Source organism: Simochromis diagramma, unplaced genomic scaffold (genome assembly GCF_900408965.1).
Source record: "Simochromis diagramma unplaced genomic scaffold, fSimDia1.1 OVJJ01000325.1, whole genome shotgun sequence".
In the NCBI taxonomy this organism is placed as follows: domain Eukaryota; kingdom Metazoa; phylum Chordata; class Actinopteri; order Cichliformes; family Cichlidae; genus Simochromis; species Simochromis diagramma.
Window position 1 is genome coordinate 1,381,254 of NW_024387291.1, and position 26,545 is coordinate 1,407,798.

Consider the following 26,545-nt stretch of genomic DNA (forward strand, 5'->3'; position numbering starts at 1 on the left):
AAACATAAAAAGTGTAAAGCAAAAAGTGGTAGGGAGAGGTAGTTTATGGTAAACACATGGTGGCGGTATTGTCAAAGAAATCCGGTTCAGCAAAAAAGCAGAAGTCGGGAGTTTTTCCTTCCTTTCTTTTTGTCGTTTTATTATTTATTTAAACAGTTTTTTTCCAGTTTATTATTATTTACTTATCTTTTCCACTTTATAAATGAGGCAAATCAAAAATGTATTATGGAAATACAAAGCACGCTTAGAAAGAGATTTTAAAAAAGCCCAAACAAACAAACGAGCTTGACGTTATATGCTGCCTTCAAATACCATCAGAATTGCTGAAGCAATTTAGCATACGAGTGTAAATCTTACCGTCTCCGATATCCTTCAAAGGACGCAGCCCCTGAATTTGGATCATGGCTCACAGACTTGCATGTGGAAGAATTAGGAAAGACGGGTATAAGAAAGCAAGACGTGTATGCAGTTCCTGTTGTTAAAACGCGATAACAATAATTTTAATATGTGAATACGTTTCATATCCGTATACTACCTGGTAATGGTGAATTTAGCTGTCGGTTTAGATATATATTTTTAGTTCACTTTTACTCTCGCATAGCTTGCCTTCCAACTTCAGACTTTGAAGCTGAGATTTTCTACCTCTGTGCTGAATCGTGAACGTAACGAGTTCCGTTCAACATGGCGGCCCAGCGTAGGAATTTGATGCAGAGCGTAAGTGAAAGGCCTGCCGTTTGTTACTCTCAGTAACTCAATATGTGCAAAGTTCCTCTGCTTTTGAAGACTGGCGTCTTACAGTCTTTTTCTCGGTGTTCATCGCTGGTTGTTTGGTCCAATGCTTCCTGTGTAGCTAATTTAGTTGAGCTCATGGAGTGTTTGGCTAACAGTTAGCTAGGCACCTTAATTGAAAAAAAATGGACTAATACGATTGATTAGCGTCTGTATTCAGCACCGAGAAACGCTATCACTTGAAGCAGGAGGAGACAATAACACGACCGATGCTATTGTTGCAGTTGCAGTGCCTGGGATATGGTCCATATAACCTGTGTGAATTAGCTAAACTTGAGAGTCACAAACTGGTAATTAGCCATATTGTGAACAACACAAACCACTTTTTCCGAGCGACTAACTTTTCTCAGTCGTTTTGTGAGTATGTAGATATCTTATGACACTTTTAATTTTACATAGACTGCTTCCCATTTGCCCTACGCGGAGATGCTATCGGTCTCTGCTGGGCGTCAATGATTCACATTAAAACTTTAGGCAAGGTAAGGCAGATACAGGTGTGGTAAAACGGAAGTACACCGTTTATCCTTCTGAGCAGGTAAATACAACCTCAGATGAACAACAACACATGACAGACACACTGTTATTAGTTCTTCTTAAATAAGTTCAAATGTAGAAGCAGTCTGAAAGCGACCACGATTCAGTAGCTTGTTGAACCACCTTAAGCAGCAGTTGTTGAAGTTTTGTGTACGACTTTATCACTACCTCACATCATTGTGATGAACTTTGGCTGACTTTTCTTTGTTTGACTTCATTGTTCGGTTTATTAGTATCTCTTTATGCACATCCCCCACCACAGCATTTCAGTCAGGTTGAAGACTGGACTATTGCAACAAATAAATGGGCTGGCTCTTAGCGCATTTCTGCTGTATTTGAGCACTGAAAATGCTTCTGTTATAAGTGATAGCCACTCCATCTCTCTTTCTCTCACACACACACTTATAAAGTTCTTTTGTCTACACCTAAGTGTTAACACACACTCATCGAAGTCGAGAATTGATCCACCAACCTTCCTATTGGCAGGCAGCCCACTAAAGCAGGGGTGGGCAACTCCAGGCCTCAAGGGCCGGTGTGCTGCAGGTTTTAGATGTGTCCTTGATCCAACACAGCTGATTTAAATGGCTAAATTATGTCCTCCGCATGTCTTGAAGTTCTCCACAGGCCTGGTGAACTGGTCATTTGATTCAGGTGTGTTGACCCAGGGTGATATCTAAAACCTGCAAGACACCGGCCTTGATGCCTGGAGTTGCCCATCCCTGCACTAAACCAACTGAGCCACAGCCCCCACACCTTTTCCACCATTTTCCTGTAGACTTGTTACTTGGATCATTGTCCTCTTGAGTTGCATTTGTGCTGATATGGTGTGTTTGGTTTTGTCCAAACATGTCACTGTGCACTGTGGCAAAACCTCAGAGTATTAACCTGCCCGTGTAGATTATAATCTGCTGTATCGATATCACTATAAAGACATTGGCTTATCTGTAATAGAAAGTGTCGTTCACAGTCACAGTGAAAAGTAAACACACCCTCTTTCAGTCCTAAAGTTGCATGTATCACGGGCGTTAAATGGCATATTATACCACAGTATAATATAATATTGTACCCAGTTTCAAATTGTTTAGAAAAGAACTTCTAACCTTTCCAACCATCCCCAGACTGATTGAGACAGAACTTACTTCTCTAAGATCATCGCTAGCGTCTTTCCTTATGCGTGTCACACACATCTCAACAGCCAAAATGTCTGATGTTATAGAGGTGTTCACTTGGAAGCAGTGTAAGTAACGGTGTGCTTAGTTTATTCACACACAGTTTCTCCATTTTGGCTTAATTTGTGTAAATAATAAAAACTTAACTTTATAATAATAAAACTTTAGAATTGAAAGAGGATGTGCTTTGTTTTCACCACGACTGTGTACGACACTTTCCATTACAAGTATACTGAATGTGTTTATAGTGACTGACACCAGGAACGTCATCTACAATGTTAACAGTGAAATGTGCTTAAGAGTAATTTGCGCCATAATGCAAAATAAATCGTATAGTATAGTATAATAGGAGCACCTAATGATGAATGACCTATTTTTCTGGCTCAGGGAGGCTGCAGTACAAACAAAAGCACCATCGGTGCTGAGTGTGTTGCTGCATCTGACAGAAGTGTTTGTAATTTCCTGTTGGACCATTTAATAAATTCAAATGTCAATGAAACCTCATCATATCAAAGCTGGTTGTCTTCATTATGGCAACTTTATAGGATAAAGGTGTAGGGAAAATATCTGTGATGACAGTTTAATTAATTTCTGTGTCGGTTTAAATCTTTTATTTTAAACAAATATTGCTTTCAAACTTGAGTTTAGCACGTAGGCCAAGTATTTGTTTGATTTTTCTTTTTTGATTTCTTTTTTTTTTTATTAGCAGCATCAAAGCTGGACAGATGACCTGCCTCTGTGTCAGATGTGTGGGGTCGGAACAGCACCCAACTGTGTGTACGGCCCTGATGGCAAAGGAACTCAGAGCCACCCCAACGAGGATGGACACCTCAGGTTCAGGTACACGATTCGTCCAGTGTGAGACAAATAAGGGTTCATCGTTTTGAACTGTGACTTGTTCAGAGCTGCTTTAGTAAAGTGCAAGAATTAAACTAATACTGAGCAGGGAACATGCATAATGCATCCACTTTGAGTTTGTCTGTTTACTTGGGCCAGTCCTTGCTAATGTTGTAAGGAAACTTGCTGACTCATTCACTTAAAACTGTACTGAGATTTATGATCAAACTTGTTGGTAGCAGTGTTTCTTACCAGTAAAATCCTGAATAGTTTCTTATTTAATCTCACAGAAAAACAAAGATCTTGGACTTAGCAGGAAAACACAGCAATGCCTGGGCAGAGCACATAAACATGTAGCTTTAAATGTGCACTGGTAATGTCTGAGTCACTGAAGCGGTAAAGAAATAGGTAGTTGGTATTTGTCCCTTTTTATAGAGGTTCAGGCTCTGCCAGAGAAATGTGTTTCATCGTTGTGACTTTGCTCGTCTAATTATTTGTAAATGGATCATTTTTATACAAATGTTCTTACATCTACAGTTGTTACTGCAACAAACACAGCGAGAACGTGAAAAGATAGCACGGCTCTGAGAGTAATTCATAGTTTTTTCAAACATAGGTGCCATGTTTGTTGAGCTTTTCTTTTTTTTCCCACAGAGGTGACGATGGCTGTTTCCTGTACGGGGTTTTTAATGGTTACGATGGCAGCAGAGTGGCCAACTTTGCTTCCCAGTGTCTGACAGCGGAACTGCTCCTGGGGCAGCTAAACTCCGGTCACACAGACAACGACGTCCGCAGGATCCTCACACAGGTCTGTTAAGTTAACTGCTGTAACTGTTGAGGAAAGAAACTAGAAACATTTTCTTACTTTTGCAGTCTGTTAAGGCAGAGCTTGTGACAAAACACTGCACACACAAAATGAATCTTTAAGCCTCTTTAGCCCAGTCTGTGTCAGCCCTGCTTCTGGTCCCAAGCTCTTACTGCGTTTAATAACCAAATATATGAGCGATCCATGAAAGAATCATTCTGAGGCTTTCAGTTGGAACATGTAGCTTAAGATCAGGAATTTTTTCACAGCGAGTCATCAAAACCGTGCACAATGACTAACCTTGTGTTGGTGGCAGGTGGATCAAAGTAGAGCTGGTAGAGCTCCTGGTAGAGCAGCCACACTGATCATTTTATTGACGATGACAGAATTTGGGTCATTTTTATTTTTATTTTTGTACATTTGATCATCTCTTTGTCACCCTCCTCTTCTTCATCTGCCTCCTCCAGCTCCATGCTCACCTGAAGCCCCATGTCCTGAACTGAAGACAGGGATCTTACACGCAAAAATGTTTATGAACGTTCTTATTTATTCCTAGTATTGTTGTAGTTGCTGATTTTCAGCAGATCAGACATGTGACCCCTCATGTCTCCCGACAGCAGACAAGAGCCAGCTGTGACGGCAGTTGCTAATTATAAGCTAACGTTATGCCAGAAAACATTAGGCTAGAGTGTCCTAAAACAGCACGCTTTCCCTCTGCTAAACAGTTTGATTACATTCTCAGGTTGTATGGGAGTTTATTCACTAAAAGTCCAAGTCCAGCCTTGTACTTCCACTTTGAAGGAGGTTTCAGTAACACAGGCTAACAGCAGCTAACAGTGCCAAAAACAGCAGCACACACTTACGGAAAAGTTCTGGAAATCCTCAACAACTCAGTTCAGTATTGCTGTGTTCAGGAAGAAGTGAGGTTCACTGACTCAGCGACTTGTATCGCTTTCCTTTCACAAGCAGCCTCCTCCAGAGTAAATAGTTGTGGACGCTCCACACCTGGTATTACGAGGTAACCGGTGATCTGAGAGCCTCTAGAAGAAACACTGACCGCAGTGTTTGAGGTGCCTCAGGGGTAAAACTGTGAAAGATCACAAAATATTTCATCTTCACGTTTTTATTTTTAGTCCTGATCCTTTGCTAAGTGTTGATATTATTCAAAAATGCTAAAATACAGGGTGTTTTATACAAAATCATAGAAACGCACTGGCCCACCGTGGTCGCTATGTGAGGGTTAAATGTTTAAACTACCCTCAGATATGTTTATAATAAAGCTACATTGAAGTTATTACCTTTTAGTATATAAATAATACTAATACATTATAAACAAGGCTTTATTTTCATATGGAAAAAAATATACTCAGACATGCTGTATAAAACTTTTCTGAAACATGTCATTAATAAGCTAATCTGGAGAAACGCCAGCCTTATCATTTATTAAAATAATCAGCGCAGTTCCTTGAGGCAGAAACTGCGCTGATTATTTTAATAAATGAATAAAAGTGTAAAATCTCATTCTTGCCTCGAAGACATTGCTTGCGTTTGCTGCCGCTACATATTTTGATTTAATACTTAAGCCAGCGGTTTTATTTCCCCCCACATTACAAAAACATTTATGGATATTAATTAAATCATAGTTAATGTGAAATGCCTGTTTCACTTTTTAACGATCGTTTAATGCGACTTAAAGCTTTTTGCGTTAAACAAAAAACGAAACATAACCGCGCAGTGCATGTAAGGGCTAGTCAGATTATAGACATTTATGCACTACTGTGGCATAAATGAACCGTATTCATACACTGTGCTTCCCTCACATAGCAGGTCTCCCAGGTGTTTTTCACTTTTCACTACTCAGTCAGTAAAAATTCTCTGTTGTAGTTTACAGATTATAGATTTTCTGTGCACATATGTAATAAGTATTTTTTTGTGTGAACGCGGGCTGCATGTGTGTTCTTATCTTATGTTTCCCGACCGTGGCTCAGGGGGTTGGGAATCGCATCTGTAACCGGAAGGTCGCCGGTTCGATCCCTGGGCTCTCTGTCCTGGTCGTTGTGTCCTTGGGCAAGACACTTTACCCTACCGCCTACTGGTGTTGGCCAGAGGGGCCGATGGCGCGATATGGCAGCCTCGCTTCTGTCAGTCTGCCCCAGGGCAGCTGTGGCTACAACTGTAGCTGCCTCCACCAGTGTATGAATGTGAGAGTGAATGAATAGTGGTATTGTAAAGCGCTTTGGGTGCCTTGAAAAGCGCTATATAAATCCAATCCATTATTATTATTATGTCTTCAGTGCCATCTGTAATTCATTCAGTAGCAGACAATCCCCTCGTTGCTGTTCTGAAAGTTCATTCTCTACTTCCTCTACCTGCTGATCTCGTGGTCCTTGTTTTCATTCATTGAATCTCCAATTGTAGCTTCTTGGCCTGCAGCTGGCAGTGATGGTCCTTGTTCTGCTCTGATCACAAGCAAAACAAGGACCATCACTGCCAGCTGCAGTCCAGGCCCATTAAGCCTGAAGTTGACATTTCAGTAGCATTAAGTGTTCAGTAGTGACGCTCGCTCTCACGCGTGTTGACACTTGACATTATACACGCTGTTGTTGCTGCACTGCAGGCCTTTGATGTGGTGGAGAAGAGCTACTTTGAAACCATAGATGATGCTCTGGCTGAGAAGGCTAACCTGAGCAACTACCTCCTACCGCACAATGAGGTAGGAACACTTTTCTTTTCTCTTTTGGTTTCCATAACAACCACAGATTTAGGCTTTGATGTGAGCTAGTATTTAGCCACGGGAGAATGAGCTTGTTATTCTTTTATTTGGGCTCATCACTCTCTTTCGTCAGATAAGATACTCAGCTCTTATTCTTTTCTTGCTTTTTTATCATTTGTCTAATTCTCTCTTTTTTCCCTTCATTTCCTATCATCTGTCCTGCTCCTACTTGCTTCATTTTCCTCTTCCTTTCCATCTTTTACTCTGTGCCTTCACCTCTCGGCCAATCAGAATGTTCCGTTCCACCAGCTTTCTCCTCAGAGTCAAAAGGTGATGGAGCGGCTGAAGGAGCTAGAGCAGGAGGTGTCAGGAGGCGCCACGGTTGCGGTGGCGCTCATTCTCAATAACAAGCTCTACATTGCAAACGTTGGTAAGTTGACTCTGGTTATGTCAGCAATGACGCTTTGATTTCCTGTTTAATGTGTGATCGCACTCGATCATTTGCAACAGAAACAGTTGGCAGCAAAACCATCAAAAGGCCAGCCAGTAACAGACAGCCATGACACAGTCTGCTTTGCACCAGCAGATGTCAGGCTTCACACAGATTTGTGTTTGGTTACTGGCCACTCTGTGAAAATGACCGAGGCCGCTTTCAGCATGAAAATCCATGTTAGCTCCACAGTGTCAAAACTGGCTCAGTGGGCAGCTGCTGCAACAAGAGACTTTAATGTTCATGACTGTTCATGTTTTATCTCATTAAATAGTGAAGTCTCTATATATACTTATGGAATGCACTTGTTCACTGATGGAGAATAATGCCTTCCTTATTAAAGGTTGGAGAAATGGCTGTATTGCATCCTGATGCAGTTGAGAGCCAATATAGTGTTACATTAGGGAATAATAGTTTGTGTCAAAGGATGAAGCAGTGCAGTGTCTACACATAACAACTTGATAAAGAATTCATTTTAAATTGTATCTTTAGGCACTTTGTTACTAGAAGCTTGGCACTAAAACACAGAATTTGTTCCCATTTCCTAAACTGAACTTGCAAAGAAATGGTGAAGCCTCATCAGAGATGGTCTCAGTGGAAGGCTGGCTGTCAAGAAGGCATTTTTGAGGAAGGGAAACAGGAAGAAAAGGATGAGGCATGCCAAATTACACAATAAAAAACCGTGGCAACACAAAATATGCAGTGATTAATCCATTTGAAATGTAATATCTTTGGTTCAAGTCATCATCAGTATGTACAGAGAAGGTCAGGGGAGAGGTACAACTTCAAATCAGCCAGTGGTGTTGGGGATCTGCTAGATCTGACGTTTGGAAAACTGATCACAGAGGCCTTTCCCACCTGTTGTTCAGACTTTTTTTTCGAGTGAAGCTGATGAGAAGAAAGCTGTCTGAAAGGGTGGTGCTAGGAAATAGCATAATAGTCCCACTTTAAAGTATTCTTATTTAAACAAAGCAAACGAACACAAGCAGGGAACATTTTTGTGTCATTTCATTGCCTATCAACTAGGTAAAGGAGGGGAAAAATGAGTTGTTAATCCACACGCAGAAAGGTTTAGTGAAGACAAAACATACATATAAATCTATGCCAGCTGCCATGGAACTTGATAGCTACCTGACAGCACTGAGAAAAAATCGTAACACTCATAAATAGTAGATTTAAACTTGTGTGGCAGATTCTGCAAACTCCTATGTGACTTCTCTTTCTAAAGAGTGCTGCCAGACTCTCTTTTAAAGCCATGAAACCTCCATCTCTTCATAGAGGGTATTTGGGGTTTTCTTGTTTTTAACCAACTATGTGAGCTAATGCTGAATGCTCAGCATCAGCTGTAGGTACTAGGAGTAGTCCAGCTGAAATGTTCTGCAGTGCAGATGTGTTCTCTGGAGTAACGAATCACACCTCTCCGTCTAGCAGTTCTGATGGACAAGCATGGGTTTGGTGGTTGTCGGGAGAACGTTACTTGTCTGACTGCTTTGTGCCAAGTGTAAAGTTTAGTGGAGGCAGGATTATGGTGTGGGGTTATTGATCAGGAGTTGGGCTTAGTTCCTGTAAAAGGAACTCTTAATGCTTCAGCGTACCAGGACATTTTGGACAATTTCATGTTCCCAACTTCATGGGAACAGTTTGGAGATGGCCCCTTCCTGTTCTAATATGACTGCAAATAGGTACACAAAGCAAGGTCTATGAATAAGCAAATTTTAGTGGGAGAACTTGACTGGCTTCTACAGTTTCCTGACATCAACCCAACAGAACACCTTTGGGATGAATTAGAGCTTAGACTGTGAGCTGGGACTGCTCGTCCAACATCAGTGTCTGACCTCACAAATTTGCATCTGAAGAATGGTCAAAAATTCCCATAATCACTCTGAAACCTTGAGGAAAGCCTTTGCAGAAGAGTTGAAGCTGATATAGTTGCAAAGGGGTCAACATCACGTTAAACGGGAATGGGATGTTACTCGAGTTAGATGCATGTAAAAGCAGTCAAACATAGTTTTGGCAATGTAATATATGCTATATATCAATGCTGAAGCCTCGTCAGAGATGGTGATTTGGTTAGTATATAACCAAATGCCATCACTGAACGTTTATTTCCACGGGAAACGAGGAATGCATTTCCACATGCTGTGTTTCCAGCAGCCCACAGACAGATGGAGTTATGGAATGATATTGACTCTTTTAATTCAAACCATACCAACAGTGTCCATCAATATTTTTAAATCCCAGCTTGCCGACTCGGCTCCCGCGGACAACAGCTGCAGTACTAGCATCATAACAGCTAGTTCTGCCTGCATGATTTATTGTGTGTGTTTATGTGTTCTTTAAGCTTCAGAGTGGAAAACGAGCATCTACTGTTAATATCTGAATACACAAACCCGCAGGCCATTTTAGATCCTTAACTGTAAGAAAGTTCAAACAAGGCAGCAGGGCGCAGTTCTTCCCACACAGACGCACCAACTTTGAAGAGCGACAGCGATTTTCCCCCAGAAGGATTTCAGTTTAATAATCATCAAAGCTGCTGCCAAAGGCTGCTGCATATTGAGCTTTGTTTCAGATAAATGTGAACACTGGATATTTCTATTTTTGGTGGATTTATTCACTAATCCAGGGGATGAATCTTACCTATTGGAAATACCTCAGTTTTGCAAAACCCTTTAAAAGCACTGCTTCACGTTTCTTTCTTTTAGCTTCCTGATTTGATGCTGGGGCACACACAGGAAAAGAGCCCCTCCCTCTCAGTTGGATTTTTCTTTTGTCCTTGAGGACGTGGAACAGGGCACAATATGGGGAGGTGGGTAGTAATTAGTAGATGGTAGAAAGGAGGGACTGTTGTCCCCTCTGGTGCTTTGTGTGAGGGGGGGGTCAAGAGTTCAAAGTTGACAGAACATGAGGCCCAGGGATGTTTAAACATAGGAGTAAGTGTGCTTGAAAATCACTCCCAGCTGTGTGTTGATGTGAAACGCAGTTTGACAGTTAAGGTCATGTGAGTCACAGTTTGAGCTGCAAGTTGGAGTGTTTGGAGAAAGGGGGAAGGGCGCCGATATGTAAACGCTCAATATCAGAAATGGTTGGCTGCTCTTTACAGATTAACAGACGTGCGTTTTCCTGACTATCACATCAGATTTAAACCCAACACTACCTGATTAACACAGAAGGTGACACGGACCCCTCCCTGTGTATTGTGGCTGATCTGGATGCCCTTATGTGCGGATTACATGAATAATGCACACATACACACACAGCCGAACATAAGATTTGGCCGGAGGCGGGGGCAGCATGGAACTGCACCGTGCTTCGGCTCAGCGGCCCCAAACTATTAATATAAAAGTGAATTAATCATTGATCTCTCCCTGCTCAGCTTTTGTGTGGTTGCAGAGGCAAATAATTAATATTTAGCTTTTTAAAAGTACCACAGTGTCTTAGCTCGTTAATTGGTGGAGAGTCGGACCTGTGAGTAACCTCAGAGCAACATCAAAGCCTCTGCATGATTAATGCGTGCAAAAATTAGAAGCCCAAATGTCTCATGAATATGGATAGGGGCTGAGAAAGATGAGACAGTATTTTTTTTTGTAATTAACATTTTTTGTCTTGTTTTTATTTCATAAAACTTTTTTATATAAACTTTTATATGGAAGTTGCACCTTATGGCACCTGTTTATTGACATGTATATAATATTTTAAAAGCAATCCTTTGTTTTTGATGCTAAAATAGACATGTTAGCTCTGTGGTCTTTTTTATAAAAAGCCTACACCAAAGAGCAACCAGCAGGGCTGAAGAATAAAGAAAATACAGATGTGCCAAAAACTGTGCAGCTCCTTTGACTTGTACCGTATTTTTGGACCGTAAGACGCACTGGATTATAAGTCACATTAAGCAGTCAGTAACCCTACAAACATCACTGCTGTTTAGTTTTCCGTCTTCATTTATGTTGGAAGTGATAGCAGAGCTGTACATTTTAATTTTTTCAGAAATCTCTCAGTCAGAACATGCTATATGTTTAGGTGGAAACTAGCGAGCTAACATCCTTCTAACGTCTAACTCTGTTAAATTTAATATATTCTGTTTTCATGGACTCCTGGATGTTAAAATTAATTTTTACACCTGGTAAAGCAGCAGCGCTGATCATTTTATTAAAGATGAAAGAATTTAGACAGTTTTTAACTCACAGTGTGCCGCAGTGTTCGTTTGACTTTGGGACCTGAAGCAGACGGAGTTTTGGACCCAGATTACTCCACAAGGCTCCTGACTACAGTAGCCGTAATGCTCCGACAATCCATCAAGCGGTGCGGCTTCTTGCTTACCAAAGTCGTACTAAAACATTTTTTGACAGATTTTTGAGCGCCGTGTACCACATAAAATCGGTTTGAGGTCAGTAAGCACAACCAGAATTCATACATAAGGCGCACTGTCTATTTTTGAGAAAATTAAAGGACTTTAAGTGCGCCTTATAGTGCAGAAAAAACAGTATGCTAAAAGGCCCAATTTTGCCTCAATATGCTTACAAAGATGCTTTTGGTCATTACAGCTTATTTTACCATTTGATGACTTACCTCTACAACCTTTAAAAAAAACTAGTTTGTCGACCAGATGTTCATTAGTTTGGAGCCAACGCTGAGTAAAATTAATTAAAATTTAACAGGAATTAAGTCAGCATTAGCTTTGGTGAGTAATGAAAACACATAAGTGCTTTTTACAGATAGTAAAAAAATAATAAAGTATTGTTCGTGTGTGTGTGGTGCTGTTCTCCTTGTAAAAGTAACACATACAACCATTCAAAGTTTGGTTTGACAAGAAACACTGAAATTAGTTTTCAATATGATTCAGCCCAGTAACCACAACAACTAAAGTCGAAAAAGGCCTGGAGGTGAATCAGCTCTTAGCTGAGAGCTTCAGTGAAAACATCGGAGGCACAATGGGGCCTTGTTAATAGCAGATATTTAGACTTGTTGAACACAGGGTAAAGTATAACAATAAAGGCTGCTTTCAGTTTCATGATCCAGTAGAGCCTTAATATTTGCATAACATTTAAATGTCTTTAAGCAAAAAAACAACAACATAGGAGCAACTAATACTGTTAATGTTTGCTGTGTTCCAGTTCACTGTTAGCTGATCCACTGATCAAACATACTTTATACCTCGACACATCAGAGGGAAATACAGTCATTTGTATTACTAACTGCACCTGTGATTGAAAGACCTCAGAAAATTTGTCTTCTTCTGTTTGGGAAAACAGATCATCTATACAGTTTAGTGTATCTACTTCAACCAACTCAACTAACAGTTTTACCTCTTGCTGATTTCAAGTTACCTTCAAACATGTTTTCCTTGGGTTCCAGGGACGAACCGAGTCCTGCTGTGCAAGTCCAGCAGTGACGGCCAGAACCAGGTGCTTCAGATCGGCCGACCGCACAGTACTGACAACGAGGATGAGCTGCAGAGACTGGCTGCACTGGGTGAGACACATTATCTGTGGCATAGTGGAGAAAAATCATTATTTGATCCCGAATTTGCTGCTGAACATGTACGTTTACTCACTTACAAAGAAATAAACAGTCTATTTATTTTTTTTAATTTGAGTTTTATTTAGAGAGACAGATTATCAGCCAAAGATCCAGAAAATTAATCATTACATTAAAGTTATAAAGCACATCTCATTAAAGTGAAACAGGTATTTGATTTCCAAGCAATACATGACTCAGTTCTTGATGGAAAAACCCTTGTTGCTAAGCACAGCAATAAAAAAAAATTGTATTTGCACACCAGGTTTTCACACATCTTAGGAGGGATTTTGAACCACTCGTCTTTACAGAAAATCTCTAAATCGTTTAGGTTTCTTGGCTGCTGCTTCACAACTGGAAGCTTCATCTCCCTCCACAGATTTATTATAGGACTGTGGAGACTGGCTAACCACTACATAACCTTAATGTTTTCTTTATCTACTCCTTATCTACCCTCTGGGTCATTGTCATGCTGGAAGACACATCTTCACTTTTGTTCTGGTTAAGAGAAGGAGGCCCTCGTCAAGATTTTTCTTTGTTTGACCCCTCAGTGCACTGAAGTCTTCCTGTACCTCATACATTATTGTTCCCACCTCTGTGCTTGACTGTATGGATGTTCTTTGGGTCTTCCTCTAAACACAGCACTTTGAGTTTATGCCAAATAGCATTATTTTGGTTTCATCTGACCCCAGAACCTTCCCTGCACCCAAGCCTTTCGAGTCCATTAGGTGTCTAAAACTTGTAACCAGTGTGTTACTGAATTTGTTCTTGGTGACTGTGGTCCCAGCTGCCATCAGACCATTAGAAAGGTCCTCACGTGTAGTTTTGAGCTAATCAACCACCTTTCACGTGATTATCCTCCATCTTCGGGCAAGATCTTGCATAAGCTCAGACAGAGTGTGCTTGATGTTCATTTTATATTTCTATTTTCAGATAATCACACCAGCAGTTTGAAGCTTCTCACTAAGCTTCTTGCTGATGGTCTTGTAGTCCATTCCAGCCTGGTGCTGGTTTACAGTTTGGTCCCTGACGTCCTTTGACAGCTCTTGGGTCTTGCACATGTTTGTGATGAGGTGGGAAGAAGCTGCATCTGTGGACAGATGTGCTTTACACACACACACACAAGTTGAGACCAGGAGTATTTGTAAGTGACTGATAGTAATAGTGGCACACAGCCAGGCTGTGGGAGCCAGAAACCTGACTGCATTGTTATACTCATCATCCGTGTTATAACTTTTATGTGATATGTGTTTTTCTAGATTTTTGATTGATATTCTGTCTCTCCATTATGACACTACCATAAAAATGAGAGACTGTTCATTTCTTTGTAAGTGAGCAAACTACAAATAACAACAAATTCCTCACTGTATACATACTTGGATATCCCTAAAACTAAACTGGAAATAACAGCAAAACAAGAAATTTTCCATAAAACAAACACTAGAATTAAAAAAAAGAAGCTACACAATAAATAAAAAGAGTGAAATGCTGATGCTCAGTATGTGAGGTTGAGGGCTTTAAACTGGACCCTGAATACAACTGGGAGCCAGTGAAGGGACGCAAGTAATGAGACCATCTGTAAGACCGAGTTAGCAATGCAGCAGCATCCTGAAGAGCCCGCAAGTGACCTGGGGCTCGCTTACTAAGTGAGAAGAAAAATGCACAGCAGTAGCCAATAGGAAAAGAGAGATGAGCATCTCTAGCTGTTCTCATGAAAACTATAGCTCTCAGTTTACTGGTGTTTATTAGATGGGGGGAAATAAATCTGGAGCGCTGCTCGGTGTGGGTGTATAAACGATGAACTTATCACTCAGAGTTTAAGTACTTTTCAGATACAGTCAGGGGATCTTGACATTTCTTTTTAACTCTTCTTGGTTCTGACTGATGGACAGAAATAGCTTTTTGGCACATTACTATTGGAGGGTTTTGGATTGACAGTGTCAGACACACCTCGTCTTACATTCCCTGCATGTTGTGCTTGATATAACGCTCAGCACAGACACAGCCATTAGAAAAAGCACACAGTTGCTCATCCATGGTGGACAGAGCAGGCTAATGGTCCAGTAATGAGGGTTGTGTATATAACAGAAAATGCATACATCGTAATTAGCTTTGCCAATAGAGCAGTAGGTGCAGCCTGGCCTGTAATGGATGAAATGGGGGAACGGACGCATTTTTGTGTGTTTTTGTTGTGTGTGGGGGTGTTTTCGCCGTTTCACAGCACACCATTAGAGGAGACCGAGCTCTCTGCCTTGCTTTGTTCTCTGGTCTCTTGCTGGGATTCACATTATTATTCCATTGTTCAGGTCCTTCTCTTAATGATTGAAAAAAATGACAGTCGTTCCATTTACCCAGACCAAGGTGACCTCTCCCCCCTCGCATTTTCATCCAGGCTCAAACACACAGATGCACCCCTCTCCCTTCCCGTCCCCACCTCTGCTTCTGCTTATCGGTTGTGTGCTTTTGCTCCATCCTCCCCTTCACCTCTTCTGCTAAATTTTCCTCTCTCTTAAAATCATCTCCTATAAGCATTCACCGTCCATGTGTCCGTTTTCCCTCATCTCCTGCAGGACTGGATTCAGCTCGGATAAGACAAGCGGGCCAGATAGCAGGACAGAGCAGCAGCAGAAGGCTTGGAGACTACAGAGTCAAATTTAACTACAACGAGATTGACCTGCTCAGGTGAAGCCGAAAAAACACAAAATATGCGTTTTCTTTCTTTCAATTTGTCAAATGCAAAAACTTGAAAAGGATACACTAAAACACCAGGCTGTCTAGAAATATTCAACTATCTGTGTCATTGTTTTCTTCTCTTTGTCTTCCTCCATTCTCATTCTTCATCTGCTTAGCTTGTGTGCCTGTGTTTTGAGGTTATGATGAAAGATTAGAAGAAATATCCAGTATCACAAGATAAGATGTGGTACACAATCAACAAAAACTGTGAAGTTTGACCTGTCACCATGTGACTAGTTCAGCTGGCACTGCAGTCCTGAGCAAAGTGTATAAAAAAAATCCCTCAGACTGCTCTAGATGCTCCGTTTTCACCAGTTTTTCAACTCTTGGCTCTGCATGAGGTCACTGAGAGACAGTAACTTGGATTTACTAAGCGTGGTGCGTCTATTTTAACCTGCTTGCTGTCGTTTCCAAAGTCTGTGTTTTGTTCGATTGTGCCCACATGAGATTATTCAGTGACTAATGGACCATTTCCTGTTCTATGTTGCATGTGAAAAAGGGGCAACACTATACAAATTCAAAAGTTTAGAGGTTTTAGCATTCAAGCTTTCAAGAAATGTGCGAGTCATTTCCTACTGCTGCCAGCCTTTGTGTTAAGCTTAGCTTTTGGATATAGTTTGAATTTGTGCAGCGGGACAGTAGTATCGATCTCCTCAAACCCCTCAGGCAGTGAAAAAAAAAAATGACTTTGTGCTTCAAAAGGAAGTCGGCCAGATACTGGAACTTTTTAATGTATCGTACCTTCTCTGTGTGCCGTGATAGCAACAGCTCCGTCTGTCTGACTGTGGAAGTTCCTGTTAAATTTGCTACATTCATTCACTGTGACTCATGATTAACTGATTTAGATTTTAGTGTTTAAAAGATCAAAGCCACAACATCCGCCCAGTTTTTGTGCACACAATAGCTGAAGAACGCCTGGAGGGAATTTCATTAAATGCGTCATAAGCGTTGGCTTGGATTCACAGTTTTCCAGTAAAAGACCGAGGTCAGCATGACCTCCAAAAATCCACTTTTGGACAAATTTAAGGACATATTTCCAGTGGTATAATAGTGAAGCAGTGAGGCTGATCTTGGGTGCCCGTCTTGAAACCTCTGAGCTGAGCTGTGTGTGCGTGTGCGCGCGTGTGTGTGTGTGTGTGTGTGTGTGTGGCATCCTGATTTTAGAGCTGTTTATTGGGGGTTCTTTTGATATTTTTTTAAAATGGGAATTTGCACTCATTGGCCACTTCATTAGTTACATCTGTTCATCTGCTCGTTAATGCAAATCTCTAATGAGCCAATCAACTTGATGTGTTTATGCATGTAGACATGGTCAAGTCTACCTGCTGAAGTCCAAACAGATCATCAGAATGGGGAAGAAAAATGATTTAAGTGACTTTGAATGTGATTTGGTTGTTGGTCTGACTATTTCAGAAACTGTTGATCTACTGGGATTTTCCCCACATGGCCATCTGTAGGGTTTACAGAGAATGGTCTGAAAACCAGAAGATGTGCAGTGAGTGACAGTGAAAATGATTTGTTGATGCAGAGGTCAGAGAAGAAGGACCAGTCTGCTTCGAGCTAACTGAAAGGCTCAATTGTTATAGAAGAGTTAGGCTAAAGAGCGTCTCTGAACGCACAACACTCCTCTCATCTGTGAACGGAAAGAGGCTACAATTCACACAGACTCAACAAAAATGCACAACAGAGGACTGGAAGAAAAGTATGCCTCGATTTCTGCTGTGACATTCAGCTGTAGGGTCAAAGTTTGGTATACATTAAAGCATGGATCCATCCTGTAACAGTCCTCCTCTCTACCTCCTCTCTACCAGTGGAGGATTGTTTAAAAGCCGCAGTCATTGTCACAAAGCTCAGATCATCTTAAACTGGTTTCTTTACCTCAACGATAAGTGTCCTGTACTCGAATGGCCTCCACGGTCTCTGGATCTCAATGCTGAATAGCATCTTTGGGATGTTTAAATGAGGGATTTACATCAAGGACGCGCTGCAAAACCTGTGAGGAATGTTTACAACCATGAAGAATTAAGGCGCTTCTGAAGGAAAAAGGGGAGTTCCAGCTCAGTAGTAGCAAGGTGTAACTAATGAAGGGGCTGGTATCTACGTTTGTTTGTTTTGTTTTGTTTTTGTTTTTTCTTGAGTCCCTTGTTGACATCTCACATGGTGTCAGTTTCCTGTTATGTACAGCAGTGATCATTATGCTTTAGATCACCTTATTTTTGCAAACTTAACAACTTAGAGCTGTTGCTTCACCTTTCAAGGCAGACAGTCAATATTCATTACACGTCCACCAGCTTGAGAACTGAAACACCAGAGATATTTTAATAGCTTTATTCACCCCTACAAAAAATACCTGTCAGACGCTCTGTGTCAGCACTGCTTCACAAACAGAGGCTTCGTTTGTGTCCAGAACTCAGCTCAAATACTGAGATGGTCAGAAAGCTGTGTGCAGGCTCTGCGTAGGACCAACACACCATTTCATTTTAGTTTGATAATTTTATGTGAGAAATCACGTTTATCTCAGGCAGACTACATCCTCTATCCTGTGACCTGTGGTTTGGAGGTGGACTACACTGAATAAATCTCATGAGATTGTAGATGTAAAGCGCAGCTTCACCAGCTGGTGGAGGCATATAACTGCACGGTGGTACTTCTGTATAACTATTATCAGATCAGCCGCTTCCTTACCTTCAGTTCACCGAGACCCTCAGGAAAAGGTGGAGGCGTGGCCTCTGTTTTAAAAACAAACTTAAAGTTCAGCAACTGTCCTCTCCTACTTATTCTAGTTTTGAGGTTCAACTACAGGGAGTGCAGAATTATTAGGCAAGTTGTATTTTTGAGGAATAATTTTATTATTGAACAACAACCATGTTCTCAATGAACCCAAAAAACTCATTAATATCAAAGCTGAATGTTTTTGGAAGTAGTTTTTAGTTTGTTTTTAGTTTTAGCTATTTTAGGGGGATATCTGTGTGTGCAGGTGACTATTACTGTGCATAATTATTAGGCAACTTAACAAAAAACAAATATATACCCATTTCAATTATTTATTTTTATCAGTGAAACCAATATAACATCTCCACATTCACAAATATACATTTCTGACATTCAAAAACAAAACAAAAACAAATCAGCGACCAATATAGCCACCTTTCTTTGCAAGGACACTCAAAAGCCTGCCATCCATGGATTCTGTCAGTGTTTTGATCTGTTCACCATCAACATTGCGTGCAGCAGCAACCACAGCCTCCCAGACACTGTTCAGAGAGGTGTACTGTTTTCCCTCCTTGTAAATCTCACATTTGATGATGGACCACAGGTTCTCAATGGGGTTCAGATCAGGTGAACAAGGTGGCCATGTCATTAGTTTTTCTTCTTTTATACCCTTTCTTGCCAGCCACGCTGTGGAGTACTTGGACGCGTGTGATGGAGCATTGTCCTGCATGGAAATCATGTTTTTCTTGAAGGATGCAGACTTCTTCCTGTACCACTGCTTGAAGAAGGTGTCTTCCAGAAACTGGCAGTAGGACTGGGAGTTGAGCTTGACTCCATCTTCAACCCGAAAAGGCCCCACAAGCTCATCTTTGATGATACCAGTCCAAACCAGTACTCCACCTCCACCTTGCTGGCGTCTGAGTCGGACTGGAGCTCTCTGCCCTTTACCAATCCAGCCACGGGCCCATCCATCTGGCCCATCACGACTCACTCTCATTTCATCAGTCCATAAAACCTTAGAAAAACCAGTCTTGAGATATTTCTTGGCCCAGTCTTGACGTTTCAGCTTGTGTGTCTTGTTCAGTGGTGGTCGTCTTTCAGCCTTTCTTACCTTGGCCATGTCTCTGAGTATTGCACACCTTGTGCTTTTGGGCACTCCAGTGATGTTGCAGCTCTGAAATATGGCCAAACTGGTGGCAAGTGGCATCTTGGCAGCTGCACGCTTGACTTTTCTCAGTTCATGGGCAGTTATTTTGCACCTTGGTTTTTCCACACGCTTCTTGCGACCCTGTTGACTATTTTGAATGAAACGCTTGATTGTTCGATGATCACGCTTCAGAAGCTTTGCAATTTTGAGACTGCTGCATCCCTCTGCAAGATATCTCACTATTTTTGACTTTTCTGAGCCTGTCAAGTCCTTCTTTTGACCCATTTTGCCAAAGGAAAGGACGTTGCCTAATAATTATGCACACCTGATATAGGGTGTTGATGTCATTAGACCACACCCCTTCTCATTACAGAGATGCACATCACCTAATATGCTTAATTGGTAGTAAGCTTTCAAGCCTATACAGCTTGGAGTAAGACAACATGCATGAAGAGGATGATGTGGACAAAATACTCATTTGCCTAATAATTCTGCACTCCCTGTATTGGAGCTTGCTGGACCCCCAACGATTTTATGTGCTGCGATTTATCGACCACCTAAATATAATAGGTCTTTCATTTGTGAATTTGCTGACTCCTTAGGTTCATTTTTATTAAGTTATGACTAAGCTCTTATTACTGGAGATTTTAACATACATATTTGTTGTGCTGATGACCCCCTAGCCAAGGATTTCCTTGCCCTAATTGACTCTTTTAACCTTACACAGTGGGTCAGGAAACCAACTCATCTTAAAGGCCATACCTTGGATTTGGTCCTTGGATATTTGTACTATGGACATTGATAATGCTGGTATTTCTGACCATTTTTTGGTCATGTTTGATGTTGAGCTATTTGCAATTGATTTAAATTCTAAAGGCTGTCATCGCCATGTACGTATCATTAACTCTGAGACTGTGGCTAACTTCATTACGGCCTTTTTAAACTTTGCCTTTTTTGATACTGATACAAATTGTTACACGCCTCCCTTGGTTGGTGATTTTGCCAACGCTATGTTATCCACCTGTTGTTCCATCTTATACTGTGGCCCCTATAAAGATGAAATGTCCCAGAACTTCTCATCAACCATGGCTAAATGACACTATACGAGCCTTACGTCGTGTCTGCCGTCAATCTGAAAGGAGGTGGAAAAAAGACAGGCTTCAGATATCCTATGACATTCTTTGTAGGAGCCGCTTTCTATACCAGAACTCCGCAAAGGCAGCTAAAGCAGCTTTCCTATCAGATATTATTGAGACTAACAGCCACAACCCCCGAATGTTATTCAAAATTTTTAATTCAGTGATAAATCCCTGTCCGGACTCTTCGAGCTCGGCCTCTCAGGCTCTCTGTGAGCAATTTCTTATTCATTTTAGTGGAAAAGTTTTATTACTGAAGGCTTCACACTCTCACTCTCCTGTGTTGAACCCTGTTCCGGTTTTAGGATGCATGTCCACCTTTTCTCACTTCCCACTCTTAAGGGAATAATTGAACAATTGAGAAGCTCAAATTCTGTGCATGATATCCTTCCATCCCGAATTATCAAGGAAGGTTTTGAGGAAACTTGCATCTTATTTTTAATGAATTTATCATTGTTAGTGGGCTGTGTCCCGACTGCCTTTAAACATGCGGTAGTGCACCCTGTTCTGTAAAAAAGTAATTTCGATCAGAAAGACCCTGCCAATTATAGGCCAATCTCGAAACTTCCGTTTTTATCAAAAGTTCTAGAGAAAGCCGTCTTTCTCCAAATACAGGCTTACTTAGTTGCAAATAATATTACTGACAAATACCAGTCTGGCTTTAAGCCACACCATGGCACTGAAACGGCCCTGCTAAGAGTCTATAATGATCTTCTTGTATTTGCTGACTCTGGTCGCCCTGCCGTTTTAGTTATACTGGATCTGTCTTCAGCCTTTGACATGGTTGATCATAATATTCTCTTGAGGAGGCTAGAGAGCATGTTGTAGGCATCAAGGGTTCTGCCTTAACTGGTTTAACTCTTACCTCACAGATAGATCCTTCTCTGTTGTGATGGGAGGATACTCTTCCTCTGTTGCCCCTCTCTGCTGTGGTGTGCCCCAGGGGTCTGTATTGGGCCCTTTATTATTCTCTTTGTATATGCTACTCTTGGGCTTCATATTTGAAAAATATAATATTTCTTATCACTTTTACGCTGATGACATTCAAATCTATTGTCAACTGACTGATGATTTGTCAGCATCACTGAACTCCCTGTACGATTGACTGAGAGAGGTCAAAGATTGGCTGTCAGATAATTCTCTCATTTTAAATGAGAAAAAAAACTGAAGTTATGGTGTTCGACAGCCATATTCCTCGAGACCAGCTTGTTGCCCTGCTGGGGCCCCTAGCTAACTCTCTCTGATTCTATGCGTAACCTGGGTGTCTATTTGGATAGCTCCTTTAAGCTCGATAAGCAAGTATCATCTGTAGTTAGATCTGTTTTTTTTTTTTTTCTTCAACTGCGCCACATCTCTAAAGCTAAGCATTATATACCACACAGGGACCTGGAAAAACTTATCCATGCTTTTGTGACCTCCAGGTTAGATTATTGTAATTCTCTCTACTGTGGTCTCCAAGCCTTCTCTCTTCGAAGGCTGCAACTCGTTCAGAATGCTGCGGCTCGCCTTCTTACTGGAGCTAGGAAATTTGACCCTATTACTTCGGCTCTTGTTGATCTACACTGGTTACCAATCAAATATCGCATTGAGTTTAAAATCTTGCTACTCACTTTTAAAATCCTGAATAACATTGCGCCCAGTTACCTCACTGACCTCCTCAATCTGTACACTCCTTGTCGCCCATTAAGATCATCAGGTCAATTACTCCTGGCCCAACCTAAGTTTAGACTGAAGACCAGAGGTGATCGTGCCTTTGCTTCAGCTGCACCCAACCTTTGGAACAGCCTCCCTGCTTCTATTCGAGCCTTGGACTCTATCCAATCCTTTAAATCAAGATTGAAAGCATATCTATTTGACTTGGCTTTCATGACCAGTTAATACCCTTTTAAATCTTTTAAACTTTAAACTTTTAAATTGTTTACATTTTTTATTAAATGTTATTAAATGTTATTATTTTATTTTTAATTTTACTGCTGTTTTTGTCTTCTTAGTGGATTTTGTATTTATCTAACTCTTCTGGTCTGTTAGTGCCTCTAATCCTGTCTGTGCTAGTGCCTGATCTGTACCCTGTTATTGACTTACGTTGATTTTCCATATTACTGTGAAGCACTTTGGTGTGCCTTCAGGATTTAAATGTGCTATATAAATAAAACTGTATTGTATTGTATGAAATTCTGTTATCCGGGGGCCCCGTGCTCTCTTCTATCTCACACCTCTCTCTTCCTATTGTTGTCGAGGCCAACGGAATAAAAAAAAAAACCCTTGAGTCATTCCAATTATGATCCTCAATAAAACACATAATAGAGTCTGTATAGAATTTCCTCCTTTGTAGCATCAAAGGGAGTGCAGGAAATGTGATGTGAACAATGTAAGCGCTTCTTTGGATCTATAAGATTAGTTTATTATATGGAGGTCAGGGGCTCTTATGTCTGCTTTTCATCCTGGGTTCTCCCTCTGTCGCCTTCCCCCAGCATATCTTGCAGACTTGACCCGTACCGTCTTTCCTTTTATGTGTCTAATATTAATTTAAGTGCTGTCCGTCTCCTACGACAGCGCGGCCAAGTCAAAGCCAGTTGTTGCGGAGCCAGAGATTCACGGCGGCCAGTCTTTGGAAGGCGTCACAGGCTTCTTGTTGCTGATGTCAGAGGGACTGATAAATGCCCTCGAGTCCGCCCATGGTCCCGAACAGGCTAATCAGGTTAGCAGATTCATTCTGATAAGCTACTTTCACCTCATTTATCGTCATTCCTTCCTCTTCTTCCTTACTTTCACTAATATTTTTTTCTTTCGAGTTTTGTTTTCTTGCCTAGTTTGAGTCTATTTCTGTTTCCTTTATTCTCCTAGGCTCCTTTTTCTGTCCTTAGGTCTAATCCTTTTCCTTACTTCTTCCACTCTTACATTAACCTTTTCTTTCTCTGACCCCGCTGTCTATTGTAGGAAATTGTTGCCATGGTAGCAGCAGAGCTAGCCCAGCAGACCAGTCTGGAGGCGGTGGCTCAGTCTGTGGTTGATCGGGTCAAGCGGCTTCACCACGATGTGTTCGTGTCCGGCCGTCAGAGGGCGACTTACTGCTCTCGACACGAAGACATGACCCTGCTCATCCGCACGCTCAACTACCCACTGGCTGATGCAGCGCTCACGCCCACGCAGGGTAGGATCTGGCATTTAGGCATTGATTCATATCTCAAGGAAAGCACGTCTAAGAAGCGGCCTTCTGCTGTAGCTACACCAACACAGTTTCCTCATTTAAAACTTTAGCGAGTTAGTCACATTAGAATGCATTATTCATACTGTACCGTTAAAAAAAGGCTCCTGACTTCAGGCACAAGTGTCAGGCGAAGGATTTTGCATGTTGTTGAGCAAACAGTTGTTTTAATTGTCGTCACAATATAGCTAAAGAAGATTCCCCATACAAGGAATATCTCCGGTTTACTTCCCTGGTTGTCTGCCGCTTTCCCTGTGCGGGTGTCTGTCTTTGTTGCTATAAACATATTAACTTCTGTTTACTTTACCCTCATGTGTTTGAAAAGCAACATCATGGGGTGGTATGAAGTGGCTCATGCCCCAGGCCAGTCTCTTTGAAGCAAGACTATCTAGGGTCCTTGTTTGTGTTTGTGCACTTGGCTTGTCCTTCCTGTGCTTCTGCAGGCGTTCCTTGGTAGGATCTGGTTTCAGCCGCCGTGTAAGGTTGATGCCGGAAATCTTGTTCTTGTTCTTAGGAGGTTCATTGAATGTTAAATAAAATTTTTAACCCAAGATCAGATAAAATTTTTATATTTGACGATTGTGCATTGGCATTTGTATCAGAAGAGGGAGCAGTGTATCAGTGTGATCCCAAAGCACCGGATCACAGATATCAGATACCCAGTTTAAACTCAGACCGGTTTCCTGGAAAATAATCAGAAAATAACATCTGATCCTTGAGTAGAGCTGTTAAAAAGAATATCAAATAGAGCCTAAACAATCAGGCTTTTGAGAAGAATATCGGGTTTACTCCCAGAGCCAGGACCTTTGCTTTTCTAAAGTCCTTGTTGAAATTATTTAGCGGCTCACAAATATACATGACTCAGCTTTCTTCTACTTCTTCTTTCAGGCGGCCGTATCTGTCCCGTGTCTGTGCCCTACTCAAACAGCCAGAGCACCAGCAAAACCAGTGTCACCCTCTCGCTGGTCATGCCCTCACAAAGCACCCTGACCAATGGAACCAACACGGCCTCCACCCTGGAGGAAGGCACCCCGACACCTGGGTAAGCCTGCATTGTGTTGAGTCCCTGCCTGCTCTGGGTCCTCACTCCTTCTCCCCTGCTGGGCATACTTTGAATTAGCCTCTTTTTCACTTTGACTCACCTCTGCCCTGTTTTTGTTTCATAAGCTCAATTTTAACTCCCTTGTTTGCACTGCTGTGGGGCGGATCCTCTGTGCGAGCTTTGTTCTGCCTTCACTCTTCACTCCCTGCTGTTAGGTTTATTTTTGCTGTCTTTTAAATAAGCAGAAAGTCCTCCCTCACATGCTATACTTATTTTGAGTCTTTAGGTCTTATTTTCACACACCCTTGTGTTCCTGCACTGCTATGCTTATTTATGTGTTAGCATGGCTTTCACTCTGCTGCTCTGCTGGTGGGATGGCACGCCATGATTAATTTCACTTGAAATTCAGAAGATAACAAGTGCAGATAAAATGTATTTTAAAACTCCACTTCCTCATTCCACAGCTTGTTTCTTTTGTTTTGCTTTTCTTTCGTTTTAGATGTCAGTGTAGAGATAGAGATAATGCGGGCGCCTGTTAATACTTTTTCCAAGAAATTGAGTGTTGCAGAACAAAAGCTGCTTAAATGTCCTCAGTCCTGCTGCCACTGCTGGCTGACGGGGACAAGCAGTCCCGCACAAGCTGTGCAGCAGAGATGAATGAGATGCAGACGGAAAAGAGTTGTGTTGCACCAGCGCAGAGGGGTTGCACTGCTGAGAGACTGAATACGGGTACAGACTATAGGAATATAGATCTGGATCATGTCAGGTGGAACAGCTGGAACTGCATACCAATTTGGGAATACTGACAGACAGAATTTATAATAATGCTTATATTTATGTTCCAGAGCAGTCTATGTGGGCTTGATCAGCCAACAAAATACCTGTAACCTGTACCTGCACCTCACTGTAACGTAGCATGATGAAGCAGTTTCCTTCTTCTTTTTGGGACGTTAGTACATGTGCTGCACATGCAACAGCGTGCTGAACAGTCTGAATAAGAATTATAGTTTTGTCATTTCAAGTTATATTTACTTTGTTTGGACTTTTTGCTGTTTTTGGTTTTCTTTCAGTTTCAGTTGTTTTCCTGAGGGAGTTTGATAATTTAATGTAGTTTTTACAACTTTTATATAGCGCTTTTTTTATTCTAATTAAGCAAAAACAAAAACAAAAACAAAAAATATATGTGTGTGTGTGTGTGTGTGTGTGTGTGTGTGTGTGTGTGTGTGTGTGTGTGTAAATGTTAGTGAACTAAAATGTTTTTCCCGACATGTAGTTTTATTTTGTAGTTTAGTTTTAGTTAACTCCAATAACTTTGGTCTGACCGCAGCCTTTGTCAGGTTGTAAATTTAAAGGATGTGCTCAGCTTCTTTTGGTCGCTGACTTATTTTTAAAAACCTAGTTAGAACCAAAACACTTGGGGTGGAAAAATCACTCTAGAAGAGCAGAGTTTGATGCCTTTAATTTTAACTGCAATTATTTTCCAATTTTTGTCCAAATCTTTTTCTTTCTTTTTTTAAAGTTGCATATTTAGATGTGCTTACACATATTTACTTGGATCAGGATGTCAGTGCACTAGATCTTGTTTCCTCTACCAAACTTGATGCTTCAGTTCCATCATTTCTTAGCACCTTCTTGGATCCCGTCATCCATCATCAGCACACTCATTCTGACATATTTATAGTCAAGGTCAACATATAGTGTCAGAAACAACAGCCATTT

At 41.2% G+C, this 26,545-nt stretch overlaps 1 protein-coding gene across 1 annotated transcript in view; it reads left to right on the forward strand.

The window, feature by feature from the left end:
* Window positions 1-574: 574 nt before the first annotated feature.
* Window positions 575-26,545, forward strand: part of tab1 (TGF-beta activated kinase 1/MAP3K7 binding protein 1) — a 41,084-nt gene continuing 15,113 nt past the window's right edge. Inside the window, exons 1-10 of the mRNA XM_040003908.1 lie at window positions 575-714; window positions 3,199-3,332; window positions 3,984-4,137; window positions 6,752-6,847; window positions 7,139-7,277; window positions 12,690-12,806; window positions 15,422-15,533; window positions 23,133-23,277; window positions 23,517-23,730; window positions 24,673-24,826. Of these exons, the coding sequence (XP_039859842.1) occupies window positions 682-714; window positions 3,199-3,332; window positions 3,984-4,137; window positions 6,752-6,847; window positions 7,139-7,277; window positions 12,690-12,806; window positions 15,422-15,533; window positions 23,133-23,277; window positions 23,517-23,730; window positions 24,673-24,826 (1,298 nt within the window). The 5' untranslated portion in view covers window positions 575-681. The remainder of the gene's footprint in view (window positions 715-3,198; window positions 3,333-3,983; window positions 4,138-6,751; window positions 6,848-7,138; window positions 7,278-12,689; window positions 12,807-15,421; window positions 15,534-23,132; window positions 23,278-23,516; window positions 23,731-24,672; window positions 24,827-26,545) is intronic.